This window comes from Fukomys damarensis, unplaced genomic scaffold, assembly GCF_012274545.1.
Source record: "Fukomys damarensis isolate Sample0158 unplaced genomic scaffold, DMR_v1.0_HiC HiC_scaffold_20, whole genome shotgun sequence".
NCBI lineage: Eukaryota > Metazoa > Chordata > Mammalia > Rodentia > Bathyergidae > Fukomys > Fukomys damarensis.
This window is the reverse complement of record NW_022900932.1, coordinates 33,799,126-33,819,602: the sequence shown is the minus strand read 5'-3', so window position 1 is coordinate 33,819,602 and position 20,477 is coordinate 33,799,126. Positions and strand designations below refer to the sequence as shown.

The following is a 20,477-nucleotide window of genomic DNA, read 5'->3' as shown; positions in this document are numbered from 1 at the left end:
ATATATACATACATATATATTTTGTTTTTTTTTGCTTTTAGCTAACTGATGTGAGATCAACCTTCGACACAATTGAGTGGTTCACTAATTCACTTCAATACAATAAATGATTGCCAGGCTTTAGAAATATAAATATATTTTTCTACATTTTCCCTTAAGGTAGCTTTATTATATTTTGTAAATGAAGTAGTTATTTTGGTTGTTTTAAATGATGTTCAAGCACTGTTAAAGGGTAGTGAAATATTTTGTGTGAAACAATGTAAAACATTTTGGTTTTTTCTACTACATATGGACTCTACATATTATTTTTTGTGTTGTTTTGTTTCATATTTTATTTGTATAATTATTTTAAAAAGCCTGTAAAAATATTATTTAAAATCTTAGATCTTCAGTACTTTGCATATAGACTATAGTTGTTAACTTGATTTACATTCTACATGTGCTTTATTTGCTTTTAATACCAACACTGCAATAGTAAAGTAAATCATTATTTCCACTGTCATTCATTTTCTGAAATAAACCCACTTGCCAAGGTAAATATAAAAAGTTGTAGGAAAAGTGAGAGACATAACTCATGCTAAATCAAGGACTAATTACCACCACTTATTTTCCTATTGATTTGAATTTTTTACCTATAAAAGAACATACTTCGTGCAGGCTTGTCATGCTTTTTTACTTTATTCCCCATGTATGTTTTTGTTGCCCATTGTTTAAATTGTGTTGGAATAGTCATTTGGCATATCCTCACAAGCAATGGGTGACAGGGTCATGCGAGTCAGCAGCTGTTCCTAAGTGTTCTTTCCATTGAGGTATGTGCTCACTACTAATGAGTATGCAGTGTGAGGGTCTGCAGAAGTATGAAGGCTAAGAATTTCATCTTAAACCATGTTAAAAACACTGTCAAGGTCTGAGAATAATAGAAGTTGTTATTTAAAAATAAGATGAATACTTCTAAAGCTTTATTACGTTATCAGTGTGTTCCCTCAGACGCTCACTCACTTGGATCATTACTTATCTCAGCCTTCTTGTCACTTTCTAATGCAGTTCTGGAAGTCCTTTTTTGTGAGTGGCTTCCTTGAGGTCTTGAATTGATTCAAAATGTTTACTTTTCATTCCAGTCATTTTGTTTTGGGGGGAGAGTTAGAAGTCACATGGTAATGAGTTCTGTGAATAAGGTGGATAAGGATATAACCATAATGCTCTTACCAGCCTGCTGCTCTGTTGGATGACACTTGGCAGAGATACTCGCTGTGTATTTTATAGCTCATCATAAATATTCTCATCAAAGAAGACTTCCAGGACTGCTTTAGAAAGTGGTAAGTCCATTTCTGTATATTTTGATCACCACTTGTATATATTATAATGTTCTGAATATGTAATATCAGAAATTATTAAAATTGGAAATATAGTACTGGAGTGGTATATAGCTATAATTATTCTCATCAACAAATACTACCTATATATACCTTCATAAAATGTCCTGAAACTGCTCTTCTTTTTACTTTGTAAATACAAATATGTGGGCTTACATTATTCTGTGTACAATTTGAACATGAAATTTCAACTCAGAAAAAAACTAAAATGGTTTAATTTTTTACAGGCTTTTCTCAGGCTACTGTATTGATCTCCATTTCTAGCATTTAGCATACTTCATCATTGATCCCTCAGTTTAATACTATAACCATTATTTGGTGAAACTAACTTATTCATATGATTTCTTATTTTTAATTTATTTTTATTTTGTATTATTTCCAGTGAATTTTAAAATTAATTTTGTTGAGAACTAAGACCTGTCATGTAAAGATACAAGATCCCAATGCTGAAAGTAACTGTACTGTATACCTAAAAAGTACTAATAAACTCAAGGAGAAAAAAAATTTAAAAAATAAAACTAATTTTGTTCCTAGGGATTTGGAATTAGGTATATAATATTCTCATTCTCATTTCTGGCTCTCAAATTAGTGTGGAAGAGGATGGGCCTCAAAAAAATTCGCTATTAAGAGGCTCTAACCAAAGCTACCATCTTAGGAATTGTTGTTAGCTTACAAAAAATTGTGATGCATGCTTTAGCAAATGCCCAGTTGGATTCTTGCCACATCTCTGAGATTTTTGGACCCAGATGGGTTCTATTTGGCCTATGATAGTAGACAAGACCTCCAAGAGAACAGTTCATGCTGTCTTGCCAACTGTCCATTTCACCACGAGAATTCTCTTCAGTGCTGTTTGACCTGTTGCAGTTGAACTGATTCAAGTCTAATCAGTAATTCAGTCTGAGAATTGGGTACAATAATTATCCGTTTTGTCTTGGATTATTTCCCATAGTCTTACTCCCTTTATCCAATTTTAGATTGCTTCTCTTTGAGAAAACATTGGGTCAATAAAAATTTCCTCATTTATCTCAAGGACAAAGTTCTTCAAGAGCATATGAGACCTCTCCTATCTGGATTCCTTGGGAATATTATGCTAACAATCACAAGTATCTGAGGTAAGAATTTCAATATTTTGCTTGACTGTACTTGATCCAGGTTATAATCTATATTCTACTTTATAACCTCTATGTGAGCAAATCAATAGTAAATTTGTATTTCTTTTAAATTCTTTTTCCTGAGGCTATAAAAATGAATGTTATATTTTCAAACTTTCAAGTATTTTATCTTATTTGTACTATAAAATTAATCATGGAAATACAGAAATAAAGTGATATAAAATATACTTACTTCCCCCAAACAGGCATAGTTTCCCACAGGCTAAAGGAAAATAATATGATGTAGTGAAAAGAGTCCTAGTTTAGGAATCAAAGAAGAAATATTACTCTGGCTCATAAACTGTTTCCAGCTCAGTTTCATTTTCCAGATATCATAAGGCAAAGTTTATCTGTTTATTTAGAGATACGGTGATGATCAAACAAAACGATACATCACATTAACGTGCTGGAACTGTCTGTTAGCTCTTTAAAGTAGCTGACTTGCAGTAATATACCACAACTTGTGAGTCACAAATTAGAAATAAAATCAGATGAATGATCAAGGTCTTATACTAGACAACTAATAATGTGAATTAAGAAAGTATGTTGAAAACTCTGATTTATTCAAGTCTACTAAGAAAAATTATGATTTGAATTTAGGCATTGTTTGTTTGCCAGTCATTAGAACATTTTCCTAAATTAAAAAATCTTTAGAATTTTGAAAAGAAAAATTTAACAAACAGGACTGGAGCTGATTCATGTTGGAGATACAGTATAATAAATATATCTTTCAATCATAAATCACTGAGATTTTGTGCTTTTGAATGTGTCTATAATATAACCTAGGTTACTGATAAAATAAGTGAACATTACAAATTAAGAAGCTTAATGCTTCACACTGTGTTATATACATGTAAGTACTGGCTACTACTTTTTGAGAACTATGACAATGATGTAGTACAAGGTTATGTGTAAGAAAGGAGTTGGTCACAGAATAAGTGAACTATATATAGTTAATTTTGAAGTGAAAAATACTCTGGGCAAAAGAGAATACTATACATTTGAATATAACACAGCTTCCTCTTTGGAAGTACTAGCTAATATGTATTGTGATGCAAATAGATTTTTAAAAATCAGAGAGGCAAAGGAGGAGAAAGCTGTTGGTGTCAACATGTCTTATTTAAATACTTGAAGAACACAGCTCCATATGTGGGATGTGCTGATAAAAGTTCAGAAGTTTGGGGAGTAACTCATTCTTTGCCTGGGCTAACATTGGTGGTACAAATATGTCCATTATGTTAATATCAAGCCAAGGGTTGGGGAGAGATAAACACAACTGGCTCCCAAGGTCATTTGATTTGTAAGACATGGCTGTAGAAGTTTTCCCTAGCAGGTCAGAAGTATATGGTTATACTTTTTGAGCAAGATCTGACCAATTCTGGAGGAAAATAAACCAAGCCTACCAATAGCCATGATTAAAATGCAAGGTTTGATAGAGCAGAGGTCTCTGTACTATTTATTTTTCTCTCTTCAATACCATCACTCTAGCAGCCATCAAAATAATATGAATACAATAAGGAAAATCACACTTTCCCAAACAACTTTTAGATAGAATGACAAGAACATACTGAAAAGGGGGTAAGGAAAATGAAACCATTCTTGCCAAAATCAAACCATTTTGATCTCACTCAAAGCAACTTGAAGTCAGTTTGCTGCTATCTTACATTTCTGTATTCTTTTAAAATGAGCAGTGTGTCAGCAGGAGATAGTGCTGCAGGGGCAAAAGGGAAAAGGACAGAGAGGCTCCAGGCATCTGGAGTACTTCTAATGTATCCTCCTATTAGAAGTCCTTAGAAGAGTAATTTGATGAAAGCTTTTCAAGTTTTAGGTCAATGGCTTAAATTCAGTCCCAGCTGATTATGAACAAAAGTAGGTGGGTGGTGGCCTATGAAGAACACTTTGATGGTGTCACCCTACTTCTCTCTAATAGAGACTGCCACTGCAGTTGGCACCCTTTCTTTTGCTTCTACCAGCAGCACAAAGGGAGACAAGAAGTGTCCCTGCACATATTTTTGTCAGTCTTTGTGACCAAGAAAGCTGACATACAAAAAGATCAACTCCTTTCATCTTTACTGCACAGGAATAATTCTTTTCCTCTATGATTCAGAGATCTTTCTTGATTTAGTGAAATAAACCTGAGCCACTTTAAGAGAAAAATTATGTTTTATCTCATAGAAAGTCAAATTATACCATGGAACAGTGTTAAGAAAAATTTAAATGTAGAACATGTATTTGTTTACTTTAATTTTACAAACTTAAGATTTACTTTATTTTGCATTTTTGTTTCAATAAATTTTCATAGATTTAAAGACAAAATATATTTCGTTAAACACATGTCTTATACATGCATATCCCACTATTAGTTTCATAATTATTTGACTAGCTGTTTTCTCAGTGGTAAAGTAATCGTACATTTTTCCTTTCTTTTAAATGGTATTAAAATCACCCAAATTTCCTTATCACTAATATTCCCCTTTATGTATTTTTGCTTCTACGTGCTTGCTTGCTTTTCTTTCTCTTTCTTTCTTTCTTTCTTTCTTTCTTTCTTTCTTTCTTTCTTTCTTTCTTTCTTTCTTTCTTTCTTTCTTTCTTTCTTTCTTTCTTTTCTTGGTATCAGGGATTAGATTTGTATCTTGCAATTGCAAGGCAGGCAACAAAACCACTAAGCTAAAACATCTCTGGCCCTACATATTTTCATAATAAACATTAAGGCAAACTCTCTAGTTACCTACAGAAAAGGAACAAGATAAATATTATGGGAGAGCCACAGAGAAGTATCTGGTGATGGTAACCAAATTTTGGCAGCAATAATAATTACTGATATTTAGTGGATAGGGGTATGTTCAAATATGAAAGGAAATTCAGTCAACTAATCTTAGGCATCAGTTCATTTTTATGAGGTTTACTTTCCACATCTACAAAATGAGACTGCTGTTTCATTATTTTTACAAATTTTCTATGGCAAAATTTTTATTGATGCATAATCAGGATTTAAGCATCATGAAGAAATCAGATTTGTGCGAGATAAAGTTGAACTTCGTTTTACCTCATTTGGTAAAAAAAAAATAATGCTGAGTATCTACTACTGTCACAATGAAATCTCTCTTAACCTTCACGGCTAGCCTCCTGAATTTGTATCAGCAACCTCCGCCCCTCCTTTGCAATATAAATTGTGTCCTCTTAACATCAACAGGTAAAATAATGTATCATATTTTGTCTGGTGTGATTATTAGAGCAAATGACAGTTATTAACGTCTGTAGCACAAATTAAAGCTGCTCATTCAGTCAAAGAAACAGCTATAACTCTTCAAATGTGCCTTATTCAAGAGTATATAAATAACAAAGCCAAGCTATAATTCTGCAAACAATTCATGAATGCTGGGCTACAAATAAAAATTTCAGCTAAACCTACCTGTTTCATCTAAATGAATAAACCAAGAAATAGCGCTTATAAAACTTGGCAATGGCCAAAGAATAAAGTAAAGCCTGCCTCAGAATTAGAATGCCTACCATCAGCTTTTGAGTCTCAGGTTATTTCCACTATGCAGCACTACAACAAAATAAATCCGGCTGGGCAAAGGCATCCAAGACAGAAAATAATAGTCAGCTGCAAACTCTTTGGTTGCAAAGCACAAAATATTCAAGGGCATGTTTACAATCCCTTCATTCTCTCCGGTAATGATTGCAGCTAATCCCTGCCAGCCAAGCATTACTTCAATTGTAGCAATCAATCGAACAGATTAGCTGTGGAAACCCTCCACCCACATTACCCTTGCTTTCCTTCCCAGATGGAATTTCCATTCACTAGAACATAGGCAAGTATGCAAGGTTCCCTCCGCATGCGCAAATAGAAACTCATTAGTTCTCTTTCTCTCTGTTCCTCTCCCTCTCCCTTTCTCTCTTCCTCTCCTCTTTCTCCCCCCTCCACACACACACACACACACACACACACACACACACACACACACACACACACAAACACACAGATTCCTCTCCTCTCTCCCCCCTCCACACACACACACACACACACACACACACACACACACACACACACAAACACACAGTGAATACCTGTAGATTTAATAAAACAGCACCAATCCTCATGGCTTCACTGATTTCAAGGCTATACATCAGCTGCGGGAAGCGGGGAGGGCTCTGATTACTTGGAGGAAGCACTTCAATGTACACTGTGCAGATGGAGTGCCTGCAAAGAAAGATAAATGAAAACGATGTTTAAAAATCTACAGCACATTTAAAGTTAGACTGCATTTTTATTCATAGGGTTCAGAGAACAAGAAATTATAAAATTTTATAGAAAACAGTAAATTCAGCAGAAACAATGAAAAAATAAAAGCTACCACTGAAGTATAATGATTTTATTAAATTACCTTAGTAAAAGAAAGGAATTGACTCCACTACATATTTCTCTACTTATATTAATAGTGCAAATTAAAAAGGAGTAGTTGTACAATGAAGCTAATAAATTACCTTGCCTTGACTTCTGACTTTATTTTTTAATGCTTTTTTAATAGCAAAAAGCATTGTATAAGAGCTGTCCTTCAGGGTCTCTTTCTATTAAATTAGCAGAGGGAATATTGATTAAAATAACACACAAAGACTTTGGACTGTACTTCATTAGTTTTGTTGCTGACATCAATGGCTTAATGTAAGTGTATATCAAGAATCAAGATCCTAAGGTAATCCTTGTATAAAATAGTTAAAAATAAAGTTCAAAGTTTTTAAATCTTTAAAGAGAATGACATGAAAAGAAAAATTAGATTTAATTAAATCCTTCCTTGACAGGAAATTTTCTTGAAGGGTAAGAAAACACTTTATTATCATGATTTAAAAACCAATAATATTCACATAATCAATTTTTTCGATACCTCTAGACGCTGAAAATTATTTTGCACAGTGAAAGACAAAAAGCAAGATATTCAAGATATTCAAGGAGCAAAATTTTCTAAAGAAGACAGGCTGCATAACATAAATAAAGAAGATTTGTGAATGTACAAAGATAGTACTTTATCTTGAAATACATACACATTTCATATAAACATATGCATTAACATTATCTTATCAAGATCATTTTAGTTTAAAATTTTTAATATTTGTTATAATTTCTATTGAAGGTCAATGTCTTAAAATAGTCGAAAACTTTCGTTAAGTATTCCAATTAAAAGATATGATCACACAAAAAAGATATGGTCACAAAATATTTTTCTAGGATTAAACAATTTTACATTTGAAAAACTTCTAAGTGAAATACAAATCATAAATACTAAAATTTGGTTCTATAGCTTGTTGCTTTGTAATATACATGAGTATAAAATGCTTTTGAATATTTCCTTGGTAGAGTTAGAAAAGCTGCAGTGACTTCAAAGAATTTCATTTGCATTAATTGCAATATTATCCAAAATAAGTTTATTTTAAATTAAATCTTTTAGACTTTTATAAACAGTTAAAATATCTGTACTTATTTTATCTCTAATTTCACACTTTGTTGTTGTAATTAAACAATAATCTAATTTTACTTATTTCATATGCATAAATATATATGAAATAATTAACATAAACAATCATTAAATTTAGTCCTTAAGACTAGAACATTTACACGGGTTTAAAATAAAAGAATATTTTTCATAAAGATTAGAGGTATAAGTATTCATTTAAAAGTAAAATAAGAGAAAGTTACAAAAATTCTTATGTGTATTGCAAAATCCCACCTCTTATGTGTCAAACAGAGGAATTCATTTTCTGAGGGAGACATAATATCCTTTCAGGTAATGGTTTAAGTCAAACAGCAGCATCAAGATGCATATTCTTCCCTATGTTGCTACTGAATATACTAACTTCTTTTTGTATACAGTTATTTTATGAACCTGTTCCCTTTTACATCTTACGGCACTTTTGGTAGTAACTGAATGCAGAAATTGTTGATGGCAGGATTTGATCTCAAGTGTTCCAGGGTTAGCAGTTTCCTGTCTGCTGTTATGTGATTTTGGACAGAAGACAGAACAGCTTTGGTCCAACGTGACTTTCTCCTTCATCTGCCCTTACAATTTTGCTTGGTCTGTTCCTTCCCACAACAATTCAAATGCTTTAATTGCTAATTAGGTTTTTTCTCTCTTGGACTTGGATCTTAAGAGTTCTTCTAGTGAGATCATATTTCAAAGTTTTGCAAATTCAACATCCTGGCACTTCTTTACAATGTGTTTAAATAAGCAGGAGGCTTCTTGAGGATTACTGCCTTTCAAAAGTGATATATTCTTTTTTTATCCCTGATGTCAGCATAATGTGACTGTTAGCTTTCCTAAAATTAAATACCAATATAAATCCACCGCCTGCCTCATAAGCACAAGGAACCAAGTTCAATCCCTGGTACAAAAAAAACACTAATTATAACACTAATGTTGTAACCATTAGTAGTAATTCAACATCATTTAAGTGAAGTCACTATATAAACAATATTTTATGTTAACATTCCATCTTTACATTTTATAGCCAGACCTAAATGTATAAACTTGAGCATCTATCAAACTAAATTTTATTTTTCTAATATAGTCAGCATGATGTAAAGAAATATCCAATTCTATAAATGAAACAGTTTTCTTTTTTATTTCTTAATAAATGTAAAAGTAGAACAAAAATGTATTTTTCAGATAATCAAATGATTTCAGAAGCCTCTTAACATTTAGCTAAAAGAATAATTTTACAAAAGATGATTTACAAAATCAGAAAGAAAAAGTAAGTGGGTTAAAGTTATTAAATGTATGAGCAACAGCAGCTAACCTGAAAAAATAAGGCTTCTGAGTTATACTAATGTGCTTAATCTTTTTCCTTCTATCTCACAAGAACAAATTTGGGAAACATGTTGAAATTTTTACTTATGTCTGTGAATATAAACCATCCTCAGTTTGTAATGATGTATGCACATTTACAGAAAATCATAAATTATCTCAAGTCTAGGTCTTATATTTTGAAGTTATAACATTTTTATTTATACAATGAAAGCAATTTCATCTATAGTACTTTTATGAGAATAAAATGAACAAAGATTTAAGAAGGCAGATCTAAACTGCTTTAACTTAAAATGTTACCAGTAAAAGCACAAGATGTAAAAATTTTCTGACATTGTAATAATCATTAACAAAGGATATTGCTTTATTTACAAATTGTAAAACCTGCATTACAATTTCCTGTTCAATAACGTTGTAAAACATGTTTATTTGTTTTTCTACAGTTCTATTTTGTTTCTATAATAGAGATTACAAGTGTTTATTTTTTTTCTTAGTACACTTAAAGAAAATGTATTGTAGTTTTTCCTGTGTCTCCTATCAATAATATGCTACAAAATTCTCTTCTTTTTTAAATTACATAAAACAATTCATAGGAGCAGAAATTTCAGATTTAAACATAGGTGATCAGAGAAAAACACTCAGGGCAAGTTTCAGGGGCAGGGTTTTAAGATGCATGGTGTATTTACATGTAAAATACAGGGCATTACATACAGAGGATAACACATGTGCAACTCACAGAATAATAAATGAGAAAACTGTATTTAATACCAATAAAAAGAAGAGTATAAATGCAACAAAAATAGGAGTTAAAGCCAGAGAGATAAGACTTGTAAGATACGATACCTATTGATTTAAATTTTATTTTGGGAACTAAGGGCCAGGCATGGTACACAAGCCTGTAATCCAGCAATTAGGAAGCTGAGGCAGGAGGATCTCTGAGAGTTCATGGCCAGCCTGGAATACTACTGAGTTCAAGGCCAGCCTTCACTACATAGCAAAGCTCTGTCTCAGAAAAGGAAAAAAAAAAAAAATTGGGGAATTAAGCAGGTTGTTGATATGAATGTGTCGTATCATTCACAATCCATAACAGTGTTTTTTCATGTTTCTGAATCTATGTTCTTTCCCTCCTTGGATATCACATTATCGTTCCTGTCATGTGAGCCAACTCTTGCATATATCTCCTACTGCATGCCCAATTTCACCTGTGCCTCCTACCGAATGCCATGACAGAAGACATCTCATCTTGTCTTATATTTGCAATGCCTCCTCAGGAGATTTAGATTTGTTGGAACTCTATAAACTGTTGGTAAAATAAATGAATGTTTATTCCTCACATCTTTATGAATGTTAAGTAGATCATGCAAAGTTATTTCAAAGACTATATATACACAATGGAAAATATTTAATTGAAGTGTGAATTATTTAGCAATATGTTAATTAAATGAAGCCTGGAATTTCATAAAAATAAATTGAAAGGAAAGTGATATTATGTATCAATCATTTTATTATAATTTATTGCAAGCTGTTTAGGGATGGGGCTAGCTTTGATTCTCTGTGTCTTCATAAATACCACATAGAAGTGATTTACTCACTCTGGGATTAAGTAAACATTTACTCAATCTAATTGAACTACATATGCATTAGTGACTTTCATATACATCATTGGAATAAATAATATCCACAAATATCATATGAGTTTTGTTAACTTTTGTCTCTACTTTTATTCTTATTAAAGTCTGAAATAAATACTGAAAACCCAACTGGGGACTATTGTACCATTCACCCCTTTAGATAAACTTAACACGTTGGAATATCGGATCCATAAAAGAGTTAATTCAGATTGGCTCAATGTCTCTGTCACTTTATGAATTGAAGTTGTCAATCTGAGAAAAAACAGTATGTGAGTTTCAAAAAAATTGAGTGTTGTGGCCATTGTTTTTGATACTTTTAATCACATTTATTTTTTCCATTTAATTTAACTACTTTAATCATAATTAAGGCATATTTTAAGTGAATTCTCAAATTACTTAGTTTTCTCTAAGCCTTCTGTATTTTAATCACATTTAAATCGCACTGTTTCTGGCTCAATTTTTCAAGGAAATAGATAAAAATTTATACTTTTATGTCCATAATTTGTAAATAAACTCTTCCTTATAACGGAAGTACTCAAAGCAAAGACTCAGAACTCTTTGGTTCATTCATTAACTCAATTTGAAGGATTAATTTCTCTTCTGAAAATAGCAAATATTATTATCTTATAGTGACATTACCCCAGCAGGTAGAATAAAGGTGTATGCATTTTATTACATGTAGGTGTCACGTGATGTTTGAGCAAACATTACAAGATAATCCTTTAGAATGTAACTCATTGTTTTAAAATAAAAAGCCAGGCTGGATCAACAATATGCTTAGTATCACTGAAAATACCTAATTCTGATATTCTGAAGATAGCAGAATCAAGTACAATTTACTCAGTAAAAACATGCTATTGTATCAATCATCTTCTGAATGGCTTAGTTAGGCAAGGCTGTGATATAACTTGCAAATAGGAGCTGAGCAAATTATGGAATATAACATATTATTCCATAAGTACCACAGTCTCCTTCTCTCCCAGTCTCTAGTTTTGGTGTCTGTGGTTTCAATTACTCATTTCAACCTTCAACAACAGTCCAGAAAGAGTAAATGAAAAATTCTAGAGATAAACAACTCCTAAGTTTTAAATTGCATGCATGCTGTCCTGAGTAGAATACAAATCACATCTTCTCTTTCCATCCCAGCTATAATGTTGATCATCTTTTCATTCAGGGTATTCACACTGCATATACCTGCAACCCATATATTAGTGACTAAGTAGCCATCTCCAGGTGATGGGATGCTGCCATGTGTGTTCAAGTAACTATTTTATTGCCTAGCAATGGTCCCAAAGTGAAAGAGAGCTGTTACTGACTTTGTACTGTTAGAACTGATATTAGAACTGATACTTCACATTAAATTTATTTTAAGTATTCTATTCACTGAACGGAGAAAAAAGGATAGTATATTTAGAGTTTAGTACTATTGGAGTGTTTGGGCATTCATGAAGGATCTTAGAATGGATCACAAGTAGATCAGGCAAGACTACAATAATAAAACTATTTAAAACACTTCAGTCATGGCAATCACAACACAATGACACCCAGGTCAGACACATTTTTAAGTTTTATTAAAGGCAATTTGGCAGTTACCTTGATGTGTCTCACTGCTAGGAATTTATTGATATGTTTGCAAATATTCAATGTTCATTGTATTTACTTCTCCATTTTCAGCAAAAGAGAATAAAATTTAAAAATCTGTCAAAAGTGGAATTCTTAAACAGAAGTGCCTATATATATGAAGAAATATTATCTAGTTGAGAAAAGAATCTGGGGAAGTTATCCAATATTCTTGCAAATATATCTAGCGAGAGGTGTGCACTCATTCATTTTTAATGAATAAATAATATTGCATTTATAATTCATTCTATTTTTATCATTAAGTTTATTGGTACATTTTAGGTATACAGTACACATTCATCATTGCCATCTTGAACATTTATATGATAGGTCTTGGTTCTCATTTCTTCCCCTTGTCCCTGCCCTCCCTTCACCTTCTCCTCCTCTCCCCATTTACAAACACTTCATTTCCATTTTTTCATTTTCTCATATTTTTTTCTTTTCCCTTTTCCCCTTTTCCCCCTACCCTTCCCACTTTCCCTACACCTTTAGCCCTTTTCTTCCTATTTCACATTGTCAATTATCCCATTAGGATCTTATGTACCATTATAGTCTTTCACACCAGAGAAACTATTTGGTACTTACACATGTGTGAATTAATTATTTCATAGAACGTGTTTGAATGAATGCAAAGGAATCGAAATTATTCCCTATATATTATCAGATCATAGTGCAATCAAGCTGAAGATCAATAGCATAAGAAACCATAGGAACTTCACAAACAAACCGAAATTGAACAACACTCTCCTGAACAATCAATGGTTCACAGAGGAAATTAAAGAAGAAATTTGACAGTTTTTAGAAATAAATGATAATGCCAATACAGCATATAGAAATCTATAGGACACAAAGAAAGCAGTTCTATGTGGAAAATTCATTGTACTGAATGCCCACACTAGGATTACAGAGTGAGCTCCAATAAATAACCTAATGATGAATCTTAGACTCCCAGAAAAATAAGAGCAAGAAAAAAAACAAAGCTTGTACAACAGAAGAAATTATAAAGATTAGAGCAGAAATCAATACAATGGAAACTAAGAAAACTATTTAAAAAATGAATCAAAGAGTTAGGTTTTTGAAAGAATAAATAAAATCAATAAACCCTTAGCTAGTCTTATCAAAAAAAAGGAAAGAAAAGGCTCAGATCCATGCAATTAGGTATGAAAAAAGTGAAGTCACAATAGATCCAACAGAAATCCAGAGGATAATCAATGCCTACTTTGAGAACCTGTACTCTAATAAAATGTAAAACACAGAAGAAATGGACAGATTTCTAGATACTTATGCATTACCAAAGTTGAACGAAGAAGAATAAATACATTATAAACACCCCAATTACAATCAGTGAAGTTAAAAATGTAATTTAAAGTTTACCAACAAAGAAAAGCCCAGGTCCTCATGCATTCATATTTTTAGAAATGCATACTGAAATGTGAAATAGGAAGAAAAGGGCTAAAGCTGTAGGGGAAGTGGGAAGGGAAGGGGAAATAAGGGAAAAGAAAAAATATGAGAAAATGAAAAAATGGAAATAAAGTTTTCATAAATAGGGAAGGGAGGAGGGGGTGAAGGGAGGGCCGGGGTAAGGGGAAAAAATGAGAACCAAGACCTGGCCTGTAAAGGTACAAGATCCTAATGATGAATGTAACTGTACTGTATGCCTAAAATGTATCAATAAACTCAATGAGAAAAAGAATGCATACTGAAAATCTGCAAATAAGCAACCAATTAATAAAAGAGATCTGGAGGACTGAAAAGTCAAAGTTGTATTCATCAGTGTACTATTAAGATTTTTAGCTTTCTTTTCTGTGTCTACATATACATAATGAGTATTATTAATAACTAGAGTGTTTAAATTTTTAAAAAAATGATTACACTAAATGACAGATTGATATTAATCCCTCTAAAACATTTTTCCTCTCTTCCGACACAAATTATGCCATCGTTGGCACCATCTTGAAGCAGTTCTAGAAGTCCTCTCTCATTAATATCTTAAGTTCCGCTGTTCAAGCTGCCTCAATGTCCCGAATTCTTTCAAAACCCTTACCTTCCATTCATCTGTCTTTAGAAACAGCCAGGAGTTGCATGGTACCATTTCTTATAAAGAAGGCAGATTAGGACATACCATATTTCTATGATCTTTTCGGTTGCATGACACTAAGCAGCAGCATGCACTGTATTTTTTATCATACCTCATAAAGAAATTCAAGGAGATTAATAACAATATGGCTTTTACTATAATAATTTAAAATTTAATATTTTTATCATCTTTTTTATCACACCTTATGTTTGCATATGCATTTATGTCAGTGTGAAATATGTATATGTATGCTAATATACGTATGTATTTACATATATATTTTAATATCTATTCTCTGAAAGATGGTTAAAAAACTGAGACATTACTAATAATAGTGTGTGTGTGTGTGTGTGTTTTTAAGAGCTTTTCTCTTACTGTTAGCCACATTGCTTTTTAGTAATAAACTGAAAATATGTGCCTGATGTTTTCCAATTACTCACCAGAGCAGAGACTGGTATCCTTCTGTATCTGGGAAATTATACTTAATCATTTGGTAGTTTAATCTCGCCTTTATTTTCCTCTTCCCAAAATGTAACCAAATAAGTATATGCAGTTCCTGAGAATCCGGTCTCTAATTTTCTGATCTAATTTAGATGTTTATAGGATAAAAGAATGCAGTGCTTTTTAAATTCAATTACGGGTTAAACGGGAGCAATGAAAATCTGCCTTGGCTCTGATATAAATTACCTTCTCTCTGCAGCAGGAGCATTATCCGATGCCTGGACTGTGAGCGCATAAGTCCTCCCTGCTATCAGTTCTGCCCCAGGAGTGACGGTGATCAGCCCTGTTGTTTTATTGATGATGAAGTCTCCCTGAGCCCCGACCAGGATTTCATATGTGATCTCCCCATTTGACCCTTCGTCTGCATCGACTGCAGTGAGCTGAAATTGAAAAATCACAACATAAATCCTCTTGGGACTCAACTCTTCACCGTTGGGTCAGCCCCCCACCCCCTCAAAATATAAGGAACTTGCTTTCCAAGATGAAAGATGAGAAAATATTCTTGGCATATATGCCCTTATTTTCTCTAATTGAGGCTATAGCGTTTGTTCTGTTATCACATGGAAACAATCACTTTAGGAAAGATTCTTTTTTTCTTCTGAGAATGACAAGGAAAAGCAGTGTTGGATACTGTAGAATAGCTTTAACTGCATAAAAGAAAAAGTGGGGGGGTCCTATCATGAAATCCAGTATCCCTGTAGGAAATTTTACATTATTTTCTATCTCACTTCCATTTCTTACATATACACACATATTACTACAATCTGACACTAGAAAAAAAATGTAATAAGAAAAGTTAGTTTTCCTTTATTACTGCCAGCTTTCCTTTTGCTCTGCTATTTTCCTTCCTAAAGTTCTCCTGCCTTATAATCTTGTTCACTCTGGTTATAAAAGACAAATAAGACCTAGAGTTTTATAAAAAAGCAAATGGATCTCTAACTATAGAGTATCAAGCCTAACCTAGCCAAGAAACAACTTTCTGAGAAAAGGAAATGTAGTCATATCCCCTAATAGGACTTCAAAGACATGAAGAGCTAATATATGTACATTCATAATCATTTTGAGGCAACTGGTATCCGATAAAGTATATATCTGGGTCACTACATATGAACAAATATCTACTAACTCTATTATTATGCACTATGTTTTTAATTCTCCTTGACTTCCTGATACATGTAAATTTACTAAAGAAGGTGAAAGAATAAAGATGGATTCTAGAAGTGAATAATATCATATGCTTACTTACATTCACAAAATTTTCTGTTTTTAGTATTACCAAAATTGATATACAGAGGAAAAAGGGAGGAGGGCTCACTTTGCAGAGAGGAAGACAAAAATTTCCTCCTGAGTAAAGAAAACATACAATTATAATAAATTAACATGTGGAGATGTCTTACTTAATTACATTTTCTTGGTATTTCAAATCTTTCTGTTTTACCTCTATGCAGTGATATTTTGCTATACTGGACAGATGCCTTTGGAATCTGGTGAACATTCTGGTATAAAAGGTTTAATAAAATGTGAATGTGCACATTTACCTTGGAAATTCAATTCAGTGTCAAGGATGTCATGTTAGGTAATGCCCCATTTAAAGATTTAGTTTAATACAGTCAAGAAATGCAAACCAAGTTTTTCATGTGCTATTTCATGCTTAAGGGAATATATGTTGTATTTTCTATTCCCATTTGTATTATACATTACATTTAGAGTGATAATGTGACAGAAATAATGGTAATAAAAATAACTGAAAAGGCAAAAGAAAATTAATGTAGCTAAATTCTAACATTGGTATTTTAAGGTAGACAGATGTGACTTCCAGAAGGAAAGACATTTCATGAAATGATTCTGGAATTTATATGGGTATGACAGATGGACCTGAAGGCAAAGGAGAAGAAAACTATTTGAAGAATCAAGCAAAGTGAGGAAAAATATTTATGGAGAACTTTCCAAGTCAGTCAAGTCCCTTTGTGCATGCATAAAGTTAGAAAACCAGAAGGTGGGGGAACCAGAGGAGATATCAATTTTCATTATAGTAAATCACTTAAACAAAATGTCTCAGGAAATCGTAATTAAAACTTAGCACAAACTGGATTCAATATTAACATTCTTCCTGGGATTAAATTAGCTAAAGGAATTTAGTGATAAATGGCAACTCGTCAAGTTAAGAGATGTTGAGGAGTGTGCTTCAGGGATGTAGGTATTATGGCTAGTCTTATTTAACATTTTCATAAATGAGGTTGGAAGGGAGGATAAACTGGGTGATAATTAAATTGAGGAAGGCACCCATCTGGGATGTGCTGTAAATACCAGCAGTGCTGCAAAGTACAGGCAATAGAAACACCCTTAAAATTTCAGAGCCATCCAACCACAGATAAGTGAACATGTTCAGGGAACACAACTAGCTACAGATAATGTATTAGCAGGTGAAAAGTTTAACAACAACAAAAAAATTGATTCTATCTTTGTTATTTAAATATGTATACTGTTAATTTAGCCTTTTATTACTAAATAATAAAGAACATATGTTTGACTGTATGCAAACAAAATAATTTGAATAATAATTGGTAGATGAGGATTAGAAAAAGAAACAATGACTCTGAATACACTGACTCCAAATATTAATATCGTCTTTGTAAGAAACTGATTACACAAGGCATGTTTTCAAACTTCAGTGATGCTATGCAAGAGATGTTCCCTTTGTAATCTAGGACATATTTGATAGAGCTTTAAAGGCTAATTTTGCGCCAAATTATGGTGAGGATTTAATTCAATAACAACTATACAAATGTAACCACTGTCAATAGAGGATGCCCTTGAACCTCAATTCTAATTTAGAAGGACAATCTGACTCCTAAAGTAAAAGGGATGAGGAAGGGGTTGATTGACAAGAAGAACTTTGTAAGTCTCATTTGAAAGTAAAAGAAACCCATGTTTAAAAATTTTTTTTAATCATTAAGATATATAAAAATGAAATCTCGGAGCCGTTTGTCTATACATTTCTTTTTTAGGATGTATAGCAGTTCTTTTCACAGAAGTTAATCCTGCCTATCAAAATCCTTTACTAATATTTAAACATTTGCATATTCTAGCTGACCCCACCCTTTCTTCACCCTTGCAAAATAAATAAAGTCTGCTTTGCCCCTACTTTCCCTTCTTATATCTGTCTGCAGTTTATTTCTCTCTTCAATTGCTATTTCCTGATCCTGAGAAATGGGAAATATGGTTTTATGTGAAAGAACAAATGATGTGAAAAAAAACTGGATCAAGCTGAACAAAAACTTTCAATTTGGAGTCTCAAACATAACAATTGGAATGAATAAAAGGCACAGTTCATACAGGAATAACTCTGAGACCATAAAGGATACAGAAATAACTCTGAGACCATGAAGAACCATAAAGGACATAAATAATTCTGAGATCAAGTAATTAACATAGCATTTCATGTGAATAAAAAAAAAAATTGTGGCTTAACTGAGAATTAATTACTTGTTGACCACTTGGTGCTCCCACCGTCCGCATCCGGGGCCTTGCTTCCTGTATACCTCACGCCACTGCAGCACCAGCACTACAGGCCATGCTTGGGGCTGACGCTTAGCTCGGAGATGGGGGAATTCAGAAGTGGGCAGTTCGGTGTTCCTGCTTGTTATCTTGTCTGCCTGGAGCTCTCTCAGATTAAGTGCCACACAGAACAAAAAAGCACCAGGAAATAGAGGATTGATGACATAGTGTTCAATTAGGCCTGATGCTAAATTTTCTACTGAACACTCCTGATATATTACTCCAAAATTCACTTTCAAAAATCTAATTTTAAAAAATTATTTATCTCAACCATAAGATTTCTAAATTATGCACAAAAGTTTTATGATTTGTTCTTCTTGGATTTTGTATGATTTTGATAGAGATACTGTGCATTAAGACATTGGTATGTTGTGCCATACATGAAACTAGCTTTGGTTAATGCATAATTATTATCACAATGGGCAAAACTTTATTATACCACTGAATAGAAATCATAATGAACTCTAAGAATAATAAAAATACAGTCACAAGTAAATATTTTCCCTGCTAATTGTTGAACTTTAAAAAATCAATCATAGTATAACTTAGAACAGAGCATATTTTAAAATATGTAGTTTTTGCAGAATGAACTCTGGATTGGTGGCATGCTAAAACAGGTAAATCTGAATTTAGAAACATCTAGAAAATAGTGCATTCTTTTCAGGAGGCGAGAATTTTAGAAGTAAAAATTAGTTGAGATCACTTAGTAGCAATAATAATAATAACCTTGATTAAAGTAAAATAATCACTGGAAGGAAAATATTCATCTCAAAATAAATAATGATTCCCTCAATGGTCTCAGAAAATGTAGTAGCACCTAAGTGTAAGTTAAAATTGGTAAATAAAACTGTGCTCCATGAAAGGTTTTCTGAGTTTTCCTTCAATGAGAGACTTTTTTTATAATAAAATAAATTCATCAGACCATCAAGACATGGCAAAGACAAGTAGAGAGAGGCAAGCAGATATTTTCATACATTGTGATAAAAAGACTCTGATATTCACTACATCAGAGTAAAAATTAGAGAAACTACATTTTTCGACATTTAATATTCATAATAATATCTAAATTATTTTTTCTCATTTTGTGATTTGTTTTGTTTTGAATTCCAGGAGGGCAGAAAAAGCTGGAAAGAGTGAAATGATTTTAGATGAGATTGTTGTTAAGAAAAGAATAATGAAGGTGGATTATTTTAATAGCACTTATTTATAGTGAAAATTATTACTGAAATCTATTGACCTTCAATATTTACCTAAATGTTTCACACCTGATTTAGTAAAAAAATACAAGTAGAGACAGAAAGATTTTTCATAAACAGCATAAATAATACACAATTAATAAAAATAAAGCAATTATTTTCCATGTTATGCAGTCTTCTAACTTTATAAAAAGGGATTTTCTGATTTAGATTGACAAAAATTTGAAATATTTAATTATAAACATTGCCAGAATTTTAGACTAGCGTGAATCAACTGGATCTTTTCTTTGCTTTATTCGTATTATATCTGAAGCCTTAGGTTAACTCTTCTTAAATTAAGATTATTGATATACTTTAGGTATACATTATGATCACACTTATTATTGGAAATTTGTACCTGTACATAATATATTTTGGTTTTCATTTTTCCCATTCCATTTCCCTCCCTTCAACCTACCCATCCCTCCCTATTAACATAAACTTTGTTTCTATTAATGTTTTTCTTTCACTTCTTTCCTTTCGCCCACTGCCCTCCCTCCCTAGTTTTTTTCTCTTTGAATAGTTTCCTCC

General features: G+C 32.4%; 1 protein-coding gene across 10 annotated transcripts in view; it reads right to left on the bottom strand.

The window, feature by feature from the left end:
- The window catches only part of Pcdh15 (protocadherin related 15), an 802,311-nt gene that overhangs the window by 264,985 nt on the left and 516,849 nt on the right, over positions 1 to 20,477 (bottom strand). For all 10 annotated transcript variants that reach the window (XM_033766616.1, XM_033766617.1, XM_033766618.1 and 7 more), the window contains 2 exons: positions 15,340 to 15,533; positions 6,596 to 6,728 (listed from right to left, as the gene is read on the bottom strand). In XM_033766616.1, the coding sequence (XP_033622507.1) occupies positions 6,596 to 6,728; positions 15,340 to 15,533 (327 nt within the window). The remainder of the gene's footprint in view (positions 1 to 6,595; positions 6,729 to 15,339; positions 15,534 to 20,477) is intronic.